At 47.0% G+C, this 19,834-nt stretch overlaps 7 protein-coding genes across 7 annotated transcripts; 2 read left to right on the top strand and 5 right to left on the bottom strand.

Annotated features, from left to right (window-relative positions):
- Positions 1-158: 158 nt before the first annotated feature.
- On the bottom strand, positions 159-1,652 carry AGABI2DRAFT_191413 (hypothetical protein). The gene is made up of 5 exons (XM_006459372.1): positions 1,333-1,652; positions 1,205-1,283; positions 972-1,155; positions 523-908; positions 159-462 (listed from the first exon to the last, which is right to left on the bottom strand). Exons 1-5 carry the CDS (start codon positions 1,596-1,598, stop codon positions 343-345), a joined length of 1,035 nt encoding a protein of 344 aa, XP_006459435.1. The 5' UTR covers positions 1,599-1,652; the 3' UTR covers positions 159-342.
- A 939-nt stretch (positions 1,653-2,591) lies between these two features.
- Positions 2,592-5,990, bottom strand: AGABI2DRAFT_184129 (hypothetical protein; the record flags this gene model as incomplete). The annotated part of the gene is made up of 3 exons (XM_006459371.1): positions 2,592-4,771; positions 4,832-5,804; positions 5,860-5,990. The coding sequence occupies 3 exons, from the start codon at positions 5,988-5,990 to the stop codon at positions 2,981-2,983; spliced, it is 2,895 nt and encodes a 964-aa protein (XP_006459434.1). The 3' UTR covers positions 2,592-2,980.
- Positions 5,991-6,082: 92 nt separating this feature from the next.
- Positions 6,083-7,862, bottom strand: AGABI2DRAFT_134879 (hypothetical protein). Its single transcript, XM_006459370.1, has 8 exons — positions 7,658-7,862; positions 7,538-7,602; positions 7,351-7,479; positions 7,128-7,297; positions 6,528-7,068; positions 6,411-6,475; positions 6,231-6,355; positions 6,083-6,179 (listed from the first exon to the last, which is right to left on the bottom strand). The coding sequence occupies exons 1-8, from the start codon at positions 7,806-7,808 to the stop codon at positions 6,139-6,141; spliced, it is 1,287 nt and encodes a 428-aa protein (XP_006459433.1). The 5' UTR covers positions 7,809-7,862; the 3' UTR covers positions 6,083-6,138.
- A 3,267-nt stretch (positions 7,863-11,129) lies between these two features.
- On the top strand, positions 11,130-12,279 carry AGABI2DRAFT_141968 (hypothetical protein; the record flags this gene model as incomplete). The annotated part of the gene is made up of 5 exons (XM_006459369.1): positions 11,130-11,274; positions 11,366-11,565; positions 11,705-11,772; positions 11,857-11,991; positions 12,180-12,279. 5 exons carry the CDS (start codon positions 11,130-11,132, stop codon positions 12,277-12,279), a joined length of 648 nt encoding a protein of 215 aa, XP_006459432.1.
- A 191-nt stretch (positions 12,280-12,470) lies between these two features.
- Positions 12,471-13,358, bottom strand: AGABI2DRAFT_134878 (hypothetical protein; the record flags this gene model as incomplete). The annotated part of the gene is made up of 2 exons (XM_006459368.1): positions 13,031-13,358; positions 12,471-12,940 (listed from the first exon to the last, which is right to left on the bottom strand). A coding segment is annotated over exon 2 (271 nt), but the record flags the coding sequence as incomplete, so codon positions are not given.
- A 253-nt stretch (positions 13,359-13,611) lies between these two features.
- On the top strand, positions 13,612-16,097 carry AGABI2DRAFT_201684 (hypothetical protein). Its single transcript, XM_006459367.1, has 15 exons — positions 13,612-13,777; positions 13,835-13,887; positions 13,948-13,967; positions 14,022-14,087; positions 14,140-14,244; positions 14,293-14,404; positions 14,465-14,520; positions 14,566-14,660; positions 14,710-14,776; positions 14,829-15,032; positions 15,094-15,267; positions 15,318-15,346; positions 15,402-15,579; positions 15,632-15,902; positions 15,979-16,097. The coding sequence occupies exons 1-15, from the start codon at positions 13,641-13,643 to the stop codon at positions 15,996-15,998; spliced, it is 1,587 nt and encodes a 528-aa protein (XP_006459430.1). The 5' UTR covers positions 13,612-13,640; the 3' UTR covers positions 15,999-16,097.
- A 1,907-nt stretch (positions 16,098-18,004) lies between these two features.
- On the bottom strand, positions 18,005-19,833 carry AGABI2DRAFT_191406 (hypothetical protein). The gene is made up of 8 exons (XM_006459366.1): positions 19,806-19,833; positions 19,221-19,756; positions 18,802-19,169; positions 18,661-18,743; positions 18,573-18,605; positions 18,460-18,519; positions 18,151-18,404; positions 18,005-18,086 (listed from the first exon to the last, which is right to left on the bottom strand). Exons 2-7 carry the CDS (start codon positions 19,742-19,744, stop codon positions 18,318-18,320), a joined length of 1,155 nt encoding a protein of 384 aa, XP_006459429.1. The 5' UTR covers positions 19,745-19,756; positions 19,806-19,833; the 3' UTR covers positions 18,005-18,086; positions 18,151-18,317.
- Between the last annotated feature and the right edge of the window lies 1 nt (position 19,834).

The following is a 19,834-nucleotide window of genomic DNA, read 5'->3' as shown; positions in this document are numbered from 1 at the left end:
TGTTAGCATGTCTTTTTTTTCTCCCTTTTTTCCTTCTCGTCAATCGCATTCACACCTCACTCACTTGTATACCAGCATATATTTTATACCATGGTTCTACTGTACACTATCACTGGATCGTCAACACTTAGCAATTGTTTCATAGCTTACCTCGACCGGAGAGGAAATATATCATATTATACCGCGCCATACTGAGTTTGAGTTCTCGTATCAAGTCATATGCATTTATACAGTTATTTGTTTCGAATCGTGAACAGACCATGAGTTAAATACTCATCTATCAATCTATAGGAACCTACACTAAAAGTTCATTTAGACGGCTCAACTCCCGCACCTTGGATATTAAGCAGTCTCCTCCGGATGAACAACCAATTTGAGACCGGAAACCTGGTTGGCCTCCATCCTCTTGAATCCTCCTACAATACCGTTCAACCCACCTGGGAGCACTTCCACATTATTGGGCTGTAAACCGAGATGTTTAATGAAAATACGAATAGACAAATCATCCCAGGATAAACGAACCTTGATAATTCCTTTTTCCACCCACTCTGACAACTTGCCGTACATGGCAGTTATCTGTTCAACATTCGGCTCCAAATGACGGAATGCGACAACATTGAGAATGTGCTTGTCGTCAGAACTAACTGTAGGAGCGAGGACGAGCATAAGATGACCACCCGGAGCCAGAATCTCAACTCCTGTCTGTTGGGTCTCGGCTACTGATATAGCATCGCAGACATGTTTGACAGGCTTAGTCGTAATCTTTTCAATTTCAGCTTTGAGAGCCTGAACGGATAGGTTACGATCGAGAACGTGAGTTGCTCCAAGTGATTTGAGGAAATCAGTGTGCTTGAGAGATGCAGTGGCGATGATGGGATTAAACCCAGAGAGTTTTGCGAATTGAATTGCTACAATGGAAAAGGTCAGCAATCGGCTCGGATGGATGGGAATGTAGAAAAAATAAAACAAACCATTTTGACCAACATTGGCAGATCCTCCCAACACGACGAAAGGCTGATCTTTATAATGGCCAGGCGCTTCAATAGGATTAACAAGACCATGTCCATGTGGGGGTTTGTTATACATCAACAGAAAAGCTGTAGTCACTCCCAGCGGCATAGTAGCAGCTTGATCAAAGTTGATGTTTGCAGGAATCTTCAAAATTCGCGTTAATTCTACGCTCAAAATGTGAATATATGCTTACCTTGGCAAGATGATGTTCATCTACTAATGCATACTGTTGAAAATCCGCGTAGTCGAGTTCGATTTTGCCCTGACAAAACCTGAATTCCGCGTGTAAGAAAGCACGATGCATATATGCGGATAACTTACACCTTGTCGCCGACGTTGAACTTAGTAATTCCCTCGCCAATCGCGACAATGACTCCAGAGACGTCCGTCCCAAGGATGGCGGGAAAATCAGTGACATAGATGCCGTACTTCTGGATCTTCCAATCCACAGGATTCAACGCTGCTGCCTTGACTTGAATCAAGGCTTGTCCAGGGCCTGGTTTGGGAACGGCACGAGTCTTTACGACGAAGTCGCCTTGTTTAGATTCGAGGAAAAGGGCTTTTTGTTGTTGAGGTAATTCAGGCATGGCGTGCAAGGGTTGGATCGTCGGTTACCAGAGGTGGCCGAAGATGGGGTTTGACCTTTATATATTATTCGAGCCATGGGAGTCCCCAATCCAGATACGGGTAGTAAGACATGCGTACTAAGTATCCAGTGGTTAATAATCTTATTAGATGAGCAGTGCCTGGACGTCTCAAAACAGAAAAGCATTACCCATTCAAATCGAAAGAAGAGACGCGATTACCCGATTGTGCTTACGCTGCCAACCGAAAGTCCCCAACTAGACGACCACACTAAGAACGAGCACATGGAACTGAACACGAAAAGAGATTAGATTAAAAGGAACTGGCTATCTAATTGTGCCCTACAGTATAAGTTTATCAAGGTACATAATAAGAAACCCCGAGCCACACTTCCCAACTTCTGTGGATCTCTCTCGGAATACAACTTTTCTCTCTGGAAGCCGCGGGCTTACATTAATATTACTATCGGCTTTGGTTCACAGCCGATTGTCAGCGCTCAGCACAGGTGGACGCAATCAATCTAAACTTTATAGCACATGGCGTAGGCTAAGATGCCAATTTGAATCTCTTGAATGACACTCCTCAACGTCAACTCGCTTGAACCAACAAAATCACAAGCCAATTCTAAAAAGGGCGACGTGCCTTGACACGATTTCAACGACCTACCAAGTAGTTTCTCCATTCTCGACCTAAACCAACGAGTCCAAAAACACACCATCAGAGCGATAAATAAATTCTTTTCTTATTCTTTCCAAAAACCATCCACAGGGGGTAAAATAATCTACCCAGTGTGTGACTTAACAAGCAAAAACACTATACCGATCCAGAGAAAAAAAGAAAAAAAGAAAGAAAGTAATAAAGAAAAAAGAAAAAGGTAACACGACAGAAAACAGTATATACACAAAACAATTCGTCGAGGGCGGTTGTATGCCGTATATGTAACGAACCATGATACGTTTAGTAATAGAAAAGAAAGAGCGAGCACAAGCAATACCAAAAGGAGAGATATAGAAGAAAAAGAAGAAAAAAAACGATAATAAGTACTAGTAGATGGAGAGGGTTGCCGTCAAGATGAAGGTGATGCCGATACGATATGCCGATGATGATTGCATGAACGAGATTAGTTTGCAGGGGAAGGGTCATAACGAGGTCGTCAAAGAGAATATAAGTATATGCCAATAGGGTAGGTAGTCCGAGTGTTTGAGGGTAGGTGCAGGTGTGCAGCATAGGTAGGTCGTGACGAAAAAGAGGGAAGAGGATGGCGGAAATGACTGTTCAAGTAGAGGAGGCGGGCCATGGGTGGAGACATCGAACGAACAAGCACTACCCATCCACGTCAAAAAGACCACGCACGCGGTTCTCTCCAAACCCCACTTCCCTCCCCTCACAATCCCAAATCCTCGACAGCATCAGGTATAGGCATCCCACCCAACCTCGTCCCATGCACCCTAAATCGATATAAACAAGTAAACTCCTCCCTCCCCCAATTACTCAAAACCCTCAACGCAACAATCCCAAAATCCATCTGCTTCTCTTTAATCTCCTCCAAGACAGGGAACGTCTGCACATGACTTCCAGAATCGACATCATAAGTGAAATTGGCGATACGAATGTACGGTGGATTACGCGGTAACGTGTCGGGATATTCTTCGTCTTCTTCCATGCCTTCTTGTTGTCTCCGCTGTTCTCTCTCCTTCACAAGTTCATCATGTTTCTCCAAGTTTTCACCTCCTTCAACCAATCCCCAAACCTCCATGTGTCGCGGTGCACTCCGAATATCAAGAGCAATATCCTTGGATATATGATCGATAGTGACTTCATCGATAACGACCGGTGCAGCAAGGTGAACCCCCAATTGTCCTCGTTGGCCAGCAAACGGCCAACAATAACCTGAATGCGTCTCATGATGCAAAGCCGTAACTGGAGGTCGACCAACGGCATAACCATTCCCCTTGAGAAATCCAAAAAATTGACTACCCAGCGTATCCTGTCGGATCTCATATGAAGTAGAAGTCAACGAGGGAATGACCCTCGCACCACCCGCGTGCATGGCATAGTCCGCTTTCCCAATTAAATCCTTGCTGATCGCCGAAATTGCTGCTTCTTGAACCATCTTATTGAGATCTTGACCGCCGGGTACCTTGAGCGTAACGGACTTGGAGATTGTAGAGGCCTTCTTTCCCAGTTCGACAGCTTCTTTGACATCACCTTCGACTGTACCGACCCGTTCCTCCAATGCTCGTAACTTAGCACGAGCTTCCTCGTCACTGATATGATCAGCTTGACTCCGCTCCTTCTCTGTCTGTCTCTTTGCTTGAGCTATCAACTGCGCTTGTAGAATCTCAACGTCGCGTTTCACGGTGTCGACGCTTGTCTCGAGTCCAAGTGCATCTTTGACCTTTGACTCTGACTCCCCGAGGCGTCTGCTCTCCTCGGTCAAGCGACTTTCCAAAGAACCAAGTCGGTCCATAAGTTCCGAATGCGAGCGAATACCATCTTCCGTTTTTCCCCGCGTTTGTTTAGATTCACGTGAAAGGTCAGAAACGGCGAGTTCGATCTTCTGTAGTCGTCGCGCAATTTCCGTGAGATCGGCAGCTGGGATATCGGGAGCGGTGTATATAGGTTGTGCAGAGGGTTGGGAAAATGGTAGTGAAGGTAGTGAAGGTATAAGTGATTGTATATCCATTTGTTGGTATGAATACCACAGTCCCAATAGGAGAGCGCCAAAGGTCAAGTACTTTGCGAGTCTGGCTGCTGATGACCAATTTGTACTTCGGAGCCACAGTACTGGCCGATTGAAAACGATATCATAAAGACTCCCGAACAACCTTCCACAGATGAAGAATATGCTTGTGATCAGATATATCATGAATCTGATCACGAATAACAGGCCCCTGAAAAAGGCATTGACCAGACGACCCAGAAGTCCACCGATAGAGAATCTAGTTGGCGGTGCAGAAGTCCTTGTTCGTGAAGATGACCGAGGCAGACGCCGCGTCTGACTTCGTTCAGGCTTTCGGTTGTAAGTTGGTGATGAGTCAGGAAGTACTTCCTCCGGCACTTCTGGTATCGAATCTAGTCCTTGTTCCGTGCTCTCTAATGATGGATCGTCTAGACTTGAATTGTAGGTTGGAGGGGGTATGGGCAATGTGCGTTGCTGAGCTTGGACCGACTCCTGTTCGGATTAATGAGATTGACCATTCTGGCACAGGAGAAAAAGGAATCTAAGACGAACGAGTTCATCGTTGGGTTCATCGCTGTCTCTATCATCTTCGTCTTGATCATCGAAACCGTCTTTGGCGCCCTTGCTCTTCCGTTTTTTCTTTCTATGCGCCGAAAGAACAGGAAGAGTGGTCAATGGACCCCCTAGAGGCTCAGTCTTCTTCTTTCTTCGTCTTCTCCTGCGTTTACCATCATCAGAAAAGTCGTCGTCGTCGCTCTCTTCGTCTGAAGGGGCTGGCCTATATGCGCGATTGCCCATTGCTATGGGACCACGCTTATGCGAGGCGAGCTTGGCTTGCTGCGCCTCCTGAAATTCCTGCTCTTCTGCAGCATAGTCATAGCTGGTGTCCCTATTGTGACTGTTGTTTCCGTTTGTTGAGTGTGAACGATCTTCGGGGTCGTGCGAGAGCTGTCGCACGTAGTATGTTGCCGGTCCCAGAGCCTTTTTGGCTACATCCATGACATGCTCAAAAGGACTCTTGCCTCTTGTGTTGGCAGGAGCGTCCTCCTCGCCCTCCGAGTCGGGTACAATTCGGACAGAGGCATTTTTTGAGACGGGTTTCCGAGATACGGGGGGACGCGAAAGGCGAGGGGGAGGTGGCGCGAGGCGTCGAGAGGTGGTGATCTGGGAGTCCTTTTCATATTCGACGGACGTACTTCGGGGAACGGCAGGATTGGGTCGCGTTACCCCAGAGGCCCAGGCAGTATTTGGGTTTGGAGCTGGTAACATGTCGCTTTCAGCAGCAATGTGGAGGGCACTGGCAAGAATGACAGAGGTGTCGTTGACAGTCCAGTTGTTGGGTTTGGGAGGAGCAGAAATGATTTTTGGACCGCCTGGACGGGAGGTCAAAGCTTCGCGCTGTTTGATCCTGGCAAATTTGGCGAGTGCGGAGGAGCTGCCGCTGTCGTCGGTGAGAGCCTGGCTCGTGTGCGGGGGTGACGCTGGACGGCGACGTGGAGGCGAACGCGATTCGAGAGTGGAGGCGCTATAGGCGCGCAGATTGGGACGGAGATCTGACAAGAAAGAGAAAAGGCACGGACCTGTTGTACGAGTACGAAGTGGGAACGATGCGGGCTGGGCTGGTTGGGCGGGCTGGCTGTGTGTGTTTTCCGAGAAAAGTGTTGTGGTCGAGTCGTCTGCCTTGGCCAAGCGGCGTGCCAGCAAAGGACATCGACTGCTTTGTGATGTTTTCGGTCAACACAACAGCCCTAACACACGCCCCTCGCTTTGCGCTTGTTTGCCCACCACGTGCAGTGAAACACAAAAAAATTATCTATTCATACTAAAGTTAAACTCTAATCTAGCCTACTGCCAAGTACCTATTTCATGAACACTCTCAATCCCTGGAGGTTGTTGGGGTCTGCAATGCCGAATAAGAATCGCGATGATGAAAATGCAAAGGAATGCTTACTGATCGTGAGGCCAACAGTGGCAGAAGGGGCGGCCAAGTCGATTGACTGGAGCTGGTTGATTTCATTAGGTGCCAATTGCATCACACGAAGAGCCGTCGCGTTGGCAGCGAGAATGTACATGTGGCTATTCATCCAGTATAAGCTCGTTTATGGCTTCAGAAAATATAACTGATGCTTACTCCTGGTCGTTGACAGGCATAATGTCGAAGTCAAGGGTGGTATCGAAAATGCCTTGAGGGAAGTTCTGCAAAGTCTATAAGCCATCGCTCCAAACATCAAACCGCATAAGCACTCACGATGACCGAGGTCGGCTTCAAGTCATCGTCGAGGGTGACCTGGGTGATGTTGGAGATCACACCATCGACAACGTAGAAGTTACCGGTGCACGAGCTGTAACGCGACCAGCAAACTGCGGACCGTCCAATAACCGGGGTAACTGAAGAGCGAGGTCCTGGGATGCCCTGATCAAGCGTCGACAAGTCCCAGATGTAGAATCCGGCACCACCGTCAGCACCAAGGAGCGCATTTTGTCCGGGAATCGGGGTGAACGAGAATGGTTGCTGGCCGCCCTCGGGAACGGGAACACGAAGGTACTTCTCAGACAGGGATCCGTCCGCTTGAATGTCCCAAACGGCGAAGAATCCGGGATGTTCATCAAAGTTCGCTTCGGGAGTGGTGCCCTTGACCGCGACGAAGAGCTTCGACTCGTCCTCGGAAAATGCGATGGTGCTGACTGTTCCGGAAGTTCCGGTCGAAGGAGTGGTTTGGTTAAGCCCCACGGGACGAACGGTGTTGGGAATATCGATCAAACCCTTCTCCAAATCAAGGGTGTAGCAACTAGTCATTCAATTTAGTGAGCCAGAATTCCAAACTTGAATTGGTTGCAGCGGTCTTACCTGACACCGTCGTGAGCACCCGAGTTAAGGGCGCACACCTTGTCTCCAGCTTTGTTGATAACAACAGCGACAGGGAATTCTCCGTAGCTGTTCACGGGCTTGCCGAGCATCTTCAAGTCCGTTGGGTCATCCGAGTTAATCTTGAATGCCACAATGGTGTTGGACCCAGCCTGAATAATATTCTCAGAAAACATGAATTTACAACGGAACGAAAAGAACTGACGTTGACGGTCGCCAAAACTTGCTTTTCTGAGTTGATGTCGATGGTTCCTTGACTGAACAGAGGGTCTGGGCCGAGATCATGAAGACCGTGGGCACCGACACCACCGGCGTAGATAGCTCTTCTCAGAGTCTGCGACGGTCAAATGTTTAACTGACTAGCAAGTGCAAAAATCAGGTCAGGCTCTCACCATCATGCCATCGGAGTTAATGTCTGCGGCGATGATGAAGTTGCCTGTGGGCTCATCGCTGGTGACTGTAACACAGATATTAGCTCCGGAACGGTACAACAACCAGAAACACAAATTTACTGAAGGTTGCACCAATCACCTCTGCGCTCGCACTCGCGTCACCAAAGTATTTGTCTGTCATGAACTTCCCTGGTGCAGCGCACTTGGGAGAAGGTGTGGCGTGGCATGCCAACACGATGGAGAGGAGAACGGAGGCCAAGCCAAGTTGCATGATTGAGAAGACTAGAGCTGAGGTAAAGAACTGAGTGAGCTAGCGATAGGAATGATCGCTGTGAACTCTTCCCAACACAGACGGTCTCCGTTTTATACTCCACTACTCCAGTCTTTTCCCCCCTTTTTGGATTACGATGAGTGCCATACCGAGATTTCGTATTGACCGGATGTTGAATTGTCAGGGACCTCGCTTTCTCTGTGGCGATGCGTAATGTGTGAAGATCGACAAATTGGCACGGAGTGACAACAAAAATCGTAGTAAGTACGGGAGTGCACCGAGTAGATAACAGCGTAGGGAATAAACCGGGGTTCAATCCCGACGCCGACTTAGCGACGGGGCATTAACTTACGCGGGTAGTAGTCGATTTCATCGTTCTCCGGCATAAGCGGTATATACAAGTTATCGCTCCGCAAGCCACCACGCCTCTCACTCCCACGAGCTTCCACTTCTCGAAGGTTTATAGCGTAGTTTCCTCGTCATCCCACAAAGTGATTTTGATTATGGAATGCGGGCGCAATGCGGCCAGCGACCCACAATCACCAAATTTGGAAGCGATCCCTATTTAGTTCTTTCCCAAGCCCACCATTAAAATGCTATCATAAAAGAGATGGATGTCACTTTCTCTGAGATACGAAATCCACGGATTGCGGAGCACTCATTTTTGTCCTTCTAGATGCGCGACATATGTCTCGACACAAGAGTACATGTGTCAAGGTATCCACTGAGCAGCAAACATTCGAACTATTTTTTTTCCCTGCCGATCCCGTTCCTTCCAAAAATGATCTAGATCCTTGACATTTCCGATACGGCCTATCAACAAAGTAGGAAATTCCCGAACATGTCATGCCTGCAAAGTTGGCATTACGAAATCTGTCACTCGGTTACTCTTTATGCATGTGGATTCTAGCGTCGTCAGGAACTATCATGGTGTTACCGGGCATTCCACCAGTAGCAGAACCTGGCAGAAATACTCCGTTGTTGACGTGACAGCAGGGCTCCAGCTCCCCAACATTTGACGCTTACCAATTAGGGTATATTTGTTCAGGGTGTAGTATTTGCGAACCTTCTGACGACAATTTTTTGTTAATGGGAATGCTTCTCGGGGATATTGACGTCGTCGTTCGTCTGGCTTATACATATTCACCTGGGTTTCTGATGCACTGCATCAGTCTCATCCAACCTAAGTCCTAAAAATTTTACGTCCGGTTTTGTGGTGAATTTCAGGGAAGAACATGTTAGAACTCCCTCTAAAAAATATCAAATAAGTCGCACTGCATAATATTTGAAAAATGGTGAAACCGGACCAAAGCCACAGCATGAGCGTGTCCGTATGGGTACGGTTAACTGTCGTCCCCCTGCAAAGATCACTGGATTTTGTCCAGATTTGACCTGCCCCAGCCCGGAACCGGGAGTTGGGGTTGATGAGCCTATTTATTATTATAGAGTTGCCTTCTATGTTTAGCTAATCACCTATTGCCATCGGTTTATTAATAGATAGAACAACGCGCGGCGTCAGTTTTCAACTCTGCATTGCTACAAGCAAGGGTCGAGTTGATTCATCATCGGTAAGTATCAGCATTGTACCGACACGTGCATGAAAAGTTGAACATCATCCTCGGTCATTCCAGGGAAACAATATGTATGTGGCTTTTGTGGTTCAGCAAGGAAGATTTTGAGACCTGCCAAGCGCACTCAACTCGTCCATTGCTCAATGGATCATCAACGCCCTCAGAATCTCTCACGCGGAGTTAGAATGGGCCGATTCATACCCAATCGCGACAGAACCTTCGTCTTCTTTCGCTGAATTGGGGAGGGACCGGGAGAATTCCAATTTGGGAAAAACATCCCGGTTTTTCCAGACTTGGCGTTGTTCCTTTGGCTGATCACTTCTAGAGTGGGGGCCTCTTCCTTTTCGAACTCTCTTAATGTATGTACTCGAGGAAGAAAATTCGCCCTTTTGCTATATCTGGTGCTAAGAATAGACATAAATCCAACCTATATAACCGATCCATGTCAGTCAAGAGCCAAATATATTTCATCAGTTGTTTAAACTCTATTTTTCCAAAACCCGACGAAAGCTCGTCCGATATCTCATATGCTAACCGAAGAAAGTCAAAGCTTGGGCGACTCGAGTTTACGACGAAGAGGAGATGGCAGATCTTTACATCATGGTATTCATTTCCTTATCTACGACACTAGACGCCTTGGACCTGCGCTGATCCTCGCGGAAATATCATGTTAAACGGCTGCTCAAGTATATTTCAAGAGATCTACCTGTCATGTCAACGCCACCGAGCCCACCCGGAAAGGAATATTGAAACTCTTCCTACCCAAGAAAAATACAGTACTCCGAGTCGCATCTTGTAGTCATCCTCTTGGGTACGCCGCCCCGCCCCTCCCTGTAGCTATTGTCTCAGACGTGCCTCAGGTTATGCATTATGGAGGAGATGGAAAACAAATTCTCAATTGGTGTGGCAGATGCTGGACAGGTGAGTAGTATTCAATGCATATTCGAAAGTTCGCTTGCTAATACCCAATGTAGGAGGATCCGCGGAAAAGTACGCAGTCCCGAGTCAACCTCGGGCGTAATCGTTCAAATTAAACCGTGGCATAGACCCATGTAGCTGGATAAATCGTTCATGCGCTAGGATTCATCCCGACTGCCATGAATAGACCGGACACCACATTGGCATTCTCAAGAGGAGCTTCAGCTCTGTCTTGGCTATGCCAAAGACTTGATTTTGATGCTATATTGACGTGCCATTGTTGATGAATGTGCGCTGAAATTCCCGCATCGGGTTCTCACCGGCAAGCGCCTAGCGTACCCCAAGGCCCTAAGGCAACGAAGTATTCTGGTCTCTCTCGTTGATGTCTATCCGGATGACGATACGGATTGAGTCATTATGCTGATACGTTGATGTTGATTTTGATGTTGATGGCATGAATGTGAATACGAGTGATGAGATCAATTCGCAGAGGAGGGTTCATGATCATAACACAAATACAGTACGCCAAGACTTTGATGGAGCAGGAGTGTTATTTATGTAGATCAGAACGGGAAGCGGGAGGATCAAGGAATGATTATTTGAAAATGAAAAGTGATAGACGACAGTCAAAGGAAACAGCCAGCGCTTCAGCGAAAATACCCATTGGGTGGATCCTCAATGAAAGGTTCCGACAGCCACCCATGCAACCTCAATCCGCGCTCCCTAAAGTACCAACTCAATTCCTCCAATGCTTGTGATTGAGTAGTATAGATATGACTGACGCGATTCCGCGCCTTCTATTAAGCCATTAAACTTGTGGAACCTCAACTTCATGGTATTGAGGCTTGTCCTATCCAAGGATATACTTGAGCCTGGACAGGATCCGGGGACTTTCCAAACCACGCTCTATGTACTAGTGGAAGATAGCAGGATAGTGGCGAGGATCTGGCCGCTCCGAATATTAGGAGAGCGTCAAAGTCATGCATTGCCCGCTGATGATCAATACCGATAGCTGCAATACCACTTGTCAAGAGCGAAATAATACAGGATGCAAACACTCTTCCACAGACGAAGAAATGGTCCTTGATACCATCAACTTGAATAAGAGCCTGAAGCCCCTGAAAAGGTCATTAACCTGGCGACTCCCGGGGCTACTAGTACCGAGAGAGAATCCGGTCGATGGTGCAGGACTCCTGGTTCATGAAGCGACCGAAGCGGATATCGTGGTTGACTCCATTCAGGTCTCGGATCGCAAGTCGGTGGTGAATGTAAGTAGTGTTTCCTCCGGCGCTTCCGGTGTTGAATCTAGCCTTCAAGTTTGTTCCGCGCTTTCTAACCAATAAGCCCGGGTCGTGGCTGCATAGACGTATGGGAAAACAGTATACGATATAAATGTACGTTGCTGAGCCCCTCGAGTTTATCAGATCGTTTGAGGTGGAGATTCTCAACGCTGGGTTCGTCGCTCTCACTGTCTTGTACGTCTTGACCATGAAATCCATTTCCGGTGCCTGCAGTGCCTCTGTTTTTTTTTCTCTGGCGTGTATTCTCTTCTTGTTCAGCCTAGTAAATCGTGTGAAGATAAGGGAAAACTCACCGGTGGAAGCGTTGGACAATGTGGATGGAGATGAATACGAGGAAGGAATCGACACTTGCATAGGTACAAGGTGGAATGGAGACCAGAGAGCCGTGCACCTGTAAGATGAGCCTGCCTCGGCAGCGCGAGGTAACCAACTACAAGATTCATTCCAGATAAAGCTCCTAACCTGACAATACTAGACTCAGCGTATTCTTAGTCAGTTACTTGCGGTGAGATCTCAATCCCTGAAGGTCGTCAGGATCTGCAGTTGTGATTAACAATCATGATGACAGTTTTTTTGACAAGGTACCGATCGTTAGACCGACTTCACTCAGCCGAAGATGTCAAGTTTCTGAACCTTGGTCATTTCACCAGGCGCTTCCAATCTTCCGATTTTATGAGATGACAGCCGTTGCATATGCTGCAAGAATGTACACGGGAATATTTATTACGAGTTTCAGATGCATAGCTTCATATTGATGATGCTCACTCCTTATTCAAACCGACCCGTAGAAGGCCGAGATCAAGCGCGTTATTCAAAGGGCCTAGCTTATGCTTTCAAAAATGATCATAAAGGCAGGCCTGAGATAAAGAATGAATAAAGCACTCATCTACACAATCCTCAACTTGAATCTTCCGTGAGGCTGAACCTCCGTAATAAAGGAGATGAGATCGACGACTTGATAGCTATGCTCGCCTGTGCGTGGACCTGACCATGTAAGCCCGTCCCGTCCATACGACACTGAGGTACGGCTGTGGAACAGAGCATTACATGCCCTGGATGATTGCTGAGGAAGCATATCGACCTCGGATACTGGAACACTTGTATAAAAAAAAGACAAAGACCGATCTATCTCAGCCAAAATGAAGACTGCGAGAAAAAACAGGTACATCGTGCGTGCCTGAACCCTTGACAGCTACGTCTCGCATACGTCTCGTCCCCAGAAAAGATATCACGGCTGACAGTGCCGTTACTTGGCCGTTACTCTGGTAGCAGGTGTAGTTTGGCACAGCCCCACGGACGAACGGTGTTTAGAATCTCACACAGACTCTTTTGTTAATCAAAGGTATAGTATCTAAATCTTCAACTCAGTGAGCGATATCTGGAGACAATGCAATAACTGAGATACTTACCCGACTCTGTCCATGGTACCTAGGCCGCAGGCTTTATCCGCTGCTTTATTCAAGGCAGCCGAGTCTCCACGAATAGACGCCGGATTCATCAGCAGGCATACGTCTACGGGATCATGCGGATTATTTTGTAGGCCACATGTGTGTTGAAATTGGCCTAGGTGATATCATCCTCAGGAGAAATATAACGACGAATCGACGGTTACCCATTAGAACAGGTCTTTATCATTGGAAACCTCAACGCAGCCTTGACTGTATAGAGATCTGGTAGTCCAATTTGATGTCACTCAGACCATAAGGCTGACACTTCCTGAGTGCTGGCGCTGAGTACTGAGTATTGAGCGTGGCAGTCGGTGACATTGCGTGGGAATGATCGCATATGATAATGGCACAAGCAGAACGAGTTTCAAGCTTTGAAAGTAAACACTATAAAATGTAGGAAAGCCATGCCCAAAGCTGCAGACTTTATTTACTGCAAGTGGTAGTCTTATTCAATGTAAATTTCATGATTTGAACTCCAGGGCCAAGGTTTCGTTCGCGGTCCTGTGACGATTTATCGACAGCGTGTTGATGGACCGCATTGACCGGGACCAGTGACCCTTCCTCTGCCCTTCCTCTACGCCTCGCGAAAAAGTTATGTCGAACCAACTGCTTAAGCATGTTTTAAGCGGTCCTTCGATCATATCCACGTCGCCGAATCCTCCAGGGAAGGACTTGAAACTCTTCCAACCCAAGAAGAACACAGTACTCGTATCTCATGGTCGACCTCCTTGGTATGTGATTTATCTCTGTACTTGTCCGTTTGTCTCATTGTTTCGATTGTACTTTAGGTATGGAGAAAATGGTAGCCTCATTGGAGACGCATTCGTAATTGGTGTGGCAGGTGAGCAGACGGATTTTCATTCCGTATTCATAGTTCAATTGCCAATACCGATAATCGCAGGAGGATCCGCGAGTGGAAAGGTAGATAGTCCAAGCCAACCTCGGGTATAATCGTGCAGACCATTTGTGATACAGACCTACGTAGCAAGAGAAATCGTCCGTTCGCTGGGATCCATCCCGACTGTCATCATCTTATCACAAGTAAGGCTTCGCCATGTTCATATTGCCGATATGCTAATGCAGGCTGAATCAGGACAGTTTTTACAAATACCACTCACCAGAGGAGCTTGCCTTGGCCCACGCCAACATGCTTGATTTCGATCATCCAGATGCTATCGACGTGCCTATGTTTGTAAATGTAGGTGTGGAAATACCCAAGCACTCTTACCCGGCTCACTCCGACAAGTGCCTAGCAGATCTCAAAGCGTTTAGGCAGTCAAACATTCCCGTCTATTCCTTTGCCGAGCATCAACGGTTAGCAGAGACCAAATATCTCTATGGAGCCACTGTCATCATCGGTAGATCTTCCTCTTAAACATCCGGACTCGGATTTAAGGGGTCTATGGGATAATTCACAGCCGAAGGGATTCTGGCGCTGCATGACCCATCACTGCGCGCATTGTATGATTTAAAAGTGAGTTGTTCCGTTGTTCGTTTATCATTCTAATCCTTGCCGTAGATTTTTGTGCAATGCGACTCGGACTTGATGCTCGCGCGGCGGATTAAGAGGGATATCAAAGAACGAGGCCGTAGCGTCGAAGGCATCCTAGACCAGTGCGGGCTGAAGTAGTTGACAGGAAATCTTCATCTGATCTATTAACAGGTATCTTCGCTACGTCAAGCCATCTTATGACAATTTTGTACGCCCGACAGCTTCTCACGCAGACATTGTGAGTAGGGATCTACTCATGGCAATTTGGATATGTCTAACGTCTGCTTTAGATTGTTCCTGGGTATAACAATTCTGTTGCTATCGAGCTCATATGCACCCATGTCAGACGTCAACTGCAGGAACGTTCAAATCAATTCCGTGAGAAGATAGCCATTCCCCGACCGGGTATCAAATCAAAGTTCGAATATACTACACCATCACCTACCCCTGAGGAACTCGATTTGACTGTCCTCCCCAACACATCCCAACTCCAGGTAAAAGTGATAATTGTCTGATGTTCCTTCACGTGCTGAATGCATGAGATCACTGCGACAGGGTATCTTCACGATTTTACGAGACAAGAAGTGCAGTCGTCAAGACTTTGTGTTCTTTGTCGATCGTCTCTCTACACTTCTGGTGGAATATGCTTTGCAACATCTTCCGTACGTACCAAAGACCGTGGTAACACCAGTCGGCATCGAGGCACCCGGCAAGCAGCTAGACGCAAATGTAAAGAAGCTCTCTTGAACCTTCACAACGCAGCTGACCAATTTCGATAGTACATGTGTGGTGTATGCATCCAACGGTCGTACGTCTAACTGCTGGCAGATGTGACGTAATCCTATCCTGAGTCCTGATTCTAGCGGTGGCACTCTTGAGCGTGGGTTTCGGCGCGTTATACGTGATGTGCCAATGGGATCTCTGCTGATCCAATCTGATGCGGCCACGGGTGAACCTATGTGTCTACAGGTTAAGTTACCGGCATATATACGGAATCGTCACACGGCCGAGGATACTTGGGTCTTCATACTCGATGCACAGGTCAGCAGTATTTCTGTTGAAAGTGTTCGCGATGTCATTTTTTGAAGCATAGATCGGCACGGGAGCGGCTGCGTTCATGTCCATCCGCATTCTTCTCGACCACGGTGTTAAAGAGGAACATATTGTATATGTGGCATTCCTTGTAGCCCGCGGCGGAGGTATCTCTATCTTCCGTCGTGCATTCCCTAGGGTCAAAATTGTCTGCGCTGAAGTAGACGATGAAATGGAGGAAGGATGGCTGGAAGGTGTTCAAGATGAGGTCACAAATCCGGGCGGACTTGGGAGGAAAGTTTGGATCATGCAACCCGGACTGGGACAAATAGGTAGGTTTCCCCAGCACTCTTTTTGATTTTCCTTGGTTGAACAACAGATGATATGTCATGCTTTTCCTCTTTGAAGGTGATCGTTATTATCTCTAAAAAACACTCTGAAGATTTTGTCTGTATCATTTTCAAACACTCTACTCACATTCAATCGAATTCTGAATATACTTGGAACACTCTGACACTCGACGGCTCAAGATTAGTCTAAGGGGTTGAGATTTCGGGAAGGCATTTGAGGAGGCAATTTAAGCAGGGGGCGCTCGCGCTAGCCATTTGGACGTAGCTTACCCTTTTAAACTTGTCAGAGTGGCTTCCTACACCACGGTGGATGGATCAAGAATGGATAACTTCTATTACTGCCGATGATCCATGTAGAGTTTGTCTATGGGGAAATCACTGCAATGGCTACTTTGTGTTAACGCCACAAATAATCCACAACGCGGTCATGAGTTTTCGACCCGAAAATTTATCGCCGACGGGCAGGAAGTCAGGGCGGTCCCTAGTATATCATATATATACGCTTTTACTTCGTGCATTTGTGAAGTCTGTCGCTCGTGGCTGTGGTACGAGGCAAGATAATAAAAGCTTTTAATCATGATCCTCCGATTAGATTTCGAATTGCCTACCTTGAGTTATAAATATCCTAGTGTGGATAGGTGTCAATTTAACTTTGACAGAGCTAATTTAATTCCACAGTATTGAATCTACTACTTGTGACAAGTTTGATGAAAGGATTTTACATCCTATCAGGACAGTTGTAGACACATGGGGGATCGTGCGTTATCTGCGCTGGTAGGACTATTCGGGTGACATTCTGCCAGCTTTAATGGCAGAACGGTTAATGAACGGTAAATGCCAGGCAGTGGGGCATCACTCGGCAGAATACTCGTATTTACTTTTCTCCCATCAATTAACCTCCATCAACGCCATCCTCCTCTACTCGACTATAAGCACCGTCATCAACCAGGAGTGCTATCTTTCGGATGACCAGGTCTAGTTCTCCATAATTCGGCAAATCACCTTCCCGGACCGGGGGCAATGAACTAGCTTGCCGGGGTGTATACTTTCTCTCACTTAAATGGCTATGAACGGGTTAGAACAGATTCTCATTGTCAGTCTTACTATAGCTCTGTTGAGTGGTAAAAAAAATAAAGTAATAAAAAGTGACCCGAATAGCATTCTAATGTGTGACCCGAATAACAATGTTATTCGGGTCACTTTTATCGCTTTCGACGGACATATCTCGCTGATATATGATCTGTCAGGTTCTGCCCAATGGTCCAGAGGGTTCCTGTCAACTGCTGAAAGTTGCTATTCGGGAGAGCTTCGATGACAGAACGGCCGCCGATTTCTGACAACAGCTTTATCGTGGGCGGATATGAGTGTGTTCTATCGCCTCCTAAATTTAGCATACTGTATCAGCGTTATTTTTAATTTGGCGACAGAAGATACTCACCTTGAATCTGGTCTTGGACGTTGCTTCCACCAGATGATAGTTTAGCTATAGAAGGTAGAGGAAACCCAGTACAATCCAATATCGCATGCAAAGGCATTGCCTTTATATATTTTGCGGATTGAGCAGAATAAAACGCGGTGGAGATATTGCAAGGCAGGGTTTCTCCACAAAACCTCCAAGCGTTTTGTTTTTGGTTTTGATTCAACGAGTGAAGAAACGACGGGGTAATTGATTTGAAATTGTAGAGTTTATGAACTATGATGTAGTATCAGAACGCGTTTAACAGTGTCAACGTACTCTGCGTGCGATGAGAAGAAAGATTCTGAACTCCAAAGAAATTCGGTTAGCTCTGGTATGTGCTTGACAATGGATTGGCAGCTGAAGCGACTAGGGCTAGCCTTCCTAATGCTGGCCTTCTTTTCGCGGGTGTTACTCCGATATATAGCCTTGGCTTCGAGTTTTGTATTACTTGTTTCAAGTCCCAACATTTGCTTCCTCATCTGTTCCGGTCTATTGTACAGACGCCTCCCACTCAGACCCAGTTGCAACGTTTCGTGGTAGATAGAACTGGATCCTCTACCGTAGCTATCGATGGGCCTTATGCGACGGTTGGAACCAGGGAGATAGATCGAAGCAAAACGTGTATGAAGGCCCGTATATAGTATATAGACCTGGAATCAAATGGAACCATCCTGCTCGGCCTCAGGTCGCTCGTCTTTTGACTGATCCTAGGACGCAGTGGTGATACTATTTGGATCACTGAATGTCGGTTAATTTGTGATGGCGACTTACCCAGGTTAATTTCCATCTGATTTCCACTGATCGCTAATCCGGCATTTTCTCCCGAAATACTCAACGACTAGTCAGATGGAGCTTTAAATCTATTTAGCTTACAAATTGAGATGGGGTTATATTATCGGGGTGTACTTAAAGGTGGAATATACGAAATGCGAAGTGCACTACGCATGTCGAGGTCGAGTTTGCTCTTCTTCTTCCTCTTTTCCCGTCAACAGATGCCATAACTCTGGGCCGTCGCGAATTAAGGCCTAGGAATTCCATCAGATTCGTTATTATAGAACGCCAAAGTACTGATGAACACACAATGATGACTTCGACTGCGATCAATGCAATGATGACTAGTTCCATCGAGTGCGTTGATGACTTAAGTGGAGGAGATTAGTGGTGGGAAATGGTGTTTAAATTAAGGTTCATACTTCTGTCAATAATTGTCGGAGCACAGATTGAGCCTAGGAACGCGCCAAAGTGAGATTTAGGCCAAAAACTCAAAAGAAGAATTTGAACCTCTGCCGCATAAGTAATCTTGTCGTTCACGGAAGCTGTCCGTCCCTTGACCTCGAGCGCGTCACTCAACGATTTAAAGTAGCCTATGAGGGTGAAGTTCAATCAAGATGTCAAGGGAGATGTCGAGTAGTCAAAACTTACGTTCTAGTTCCGGTTCGGCCCAGTAGAAGTCGGGTACATCGCTGAAATTTTCTCTGTTGAGGTTCAACCCCTGTCGAAACTTCATAAGTTGACCTAATTTCTTGATGAGCTGGGTCCGGCCCATCCCAGGTTTCCCCGTCTGTTCCAGCGAACGCGGCAGCAGCGCCATAGACGTCAGATAATCATCCAGAGAAACTTCTATTGCAGAGAGCGCAGTGGAGCGCGAGAGGGCCTGAGAATAAGCATACCGAGCAAGGAGACTTTCGGTTGGAAATGCCATGGGTGGTAGCTTAGACGGTATTAGCGAGGGTTCGTTCAGAGACGATGTTTGGCCGAGGATTATAAGGTCTCCTTGAACGCGGGTTGGCCTGGATAAAGCTGAGTACGCCAAAAAGGAAACCCAGTGCCGAAAAACTTACTCTGACGGGTCGACAGCGAATTCAAGTTCTTCATCTTCCATTTCCCGTAGTGGGGCTACTTCCAAACCAGCAGCTTTATCTATGACTTGCTCCTTGAAGGCTAGAGCTTCGTCTTCTCCGAGACCCCAGCAAACATAGCTTCCGTTAGAGAACACGAATATTTCTCCTTCTCGTCCATTCTTGCCGGTCCATTTAGGGATCCACCAGGATTCATGCAGGGCTTGTGACCGAGCGGGAAGTTCTGGATGATTGCGGAGGCGAGAGAGGAGGTAACGTTCAGCGGTTGCGAGGGTGAAGATGGGTTGAATGTCACTGCGAGTGGGTGTTGGGTTCACACGAATAGGTAGTGACTCTGATGCGGATCGTCGGAGAGTTGTTGTTGCCTTTGGCTTCGGTTTGGCATCCGAATCTTGAAGAGCGCTTTTCTTGGTAATATAGCGCCGGAAACGCAGCACGGGGAAGACTGGGCCAAAGGCTCTTGCTGAGGACCATCCCGCTGTCTCGCGACACAGTGCTCGGAGCATTTGACGCGTGCAGTAAGTAGAGAATTGAATGTGATGTATTCTCACGTTACTTATTGACCAGGCGTTTATCATCTTTAGGTCCATTACATT

The sequence above is a fragment of the Agaricus bisporus genome, assembly GCF_000300575.1.
Source record: "Agaricus bisporus var. bisporus H97 unplaced genomic scaffold AGABI2scaffold_3, whole genome shotgun sequence".
Lineage (NCBI taxonomy): Eukaryota > Fungi > Basidiomycota > Agaricomycetes > Agaricales > Agaricaceae > Agaricus > Agaricus bisporus.
The sequence above is the reverse complement of the archived record's forward strand: the minus strand, read 5'-3'. Positions and strand labels throughout refer to the sequence as shown.

Excerpts from the sequence above, each read along its gene's own strand:
- AGABI2DRAFT_201684 (XM_006459367.1), top strand. The coding sequence starts at position 13,641 with ATGTCGAACCAACTGCTTAAGCATGTTTTAAGCGGTCCTTCGATCATA. Across the intron at positions 14,245-14,292 it reads ACGTGCCTATGTTTGTAAAT|TGCCTAGCAGATCTCAAAGC; the intron begins GTAGGTGTGGAA and ends CACTCCGACAAG. Across the intron at positions 15,268-15,317 it reads GCAAGCAGCTAGACGCAAAT|TACATGTGTGGTGTATGCAT; the intron begins GTAAAGAAGCTC and ends CAATTTCGATAG.
- AGABI2DRAFT_191413 (XM_006459372.1), bottom strand. The coding sequence starts at position 1,598 with ATGCCTGAATTACCTCAACAACAAAAAGCCCTTTTCCTCGAATCTAAA. Across the intron at positions 1,284-1,332 it reads TTCAACGTCGGCGACAAGGT|GTTTTGTCAGGGCAAAATCG; the intron begins GTAAGTTATCCG and ends CGCGGAATTCAG. Across the intron at positions 1,156-1,204 it reads ATGAACATCATCTTGCCAAG|ATTCCTGCAAACATCAACTT; the intron begins GTAAGCATATAT and ends CGAATTTTGAAG.
- AGABI2DRAFT_191406 (XM_006459366.1), bottom strand. The coding sequence starts at position 19,744 with ATGCTCCGAGCACTGTGTCGCGAGACAGCGGGATGGTCCTCAGCAAGA. Across the intron at positions 18,744-18,801 it reads GGCCGAACCGGAACTAGAAC|GCTACTTTAAATCGTTGAGT; the intron begins GTAAGTTTTGAC and ends TCACCCTCATAG. Across the intron at positions 18,520-18,572 it reads TCCGACAATTATTGACAGAA|TCATCAACGCACTCGATGGA; the intron begins GTATGAACCTTA and ends CCTCCACTTAAG.
- AGABI2DRAFT_134879 (XM_006459370.1), bottom strand. The coding sequence starts at position 7,808 with ATGCAACTTGGCTTGGCCTCCGTTCTCCTCTCCATCGTGTTGGCATGC. Across the intron at positions 7,298-7,350 it reads AAGTTTTGGCGACCGTCAAC|GCTGGGTCCAACACCATTGT; the intron begins GTCAGTTCTTTT and ends AATATTATTCAG. Across the intron at positions 6,476-6,527 it reads TGAAGCCGACCTCGGTCATC|AACTTCCCTCAAGGCATTTT; the intron begins GTGAGTGCTTAT and ends TAGACTTTGCAG.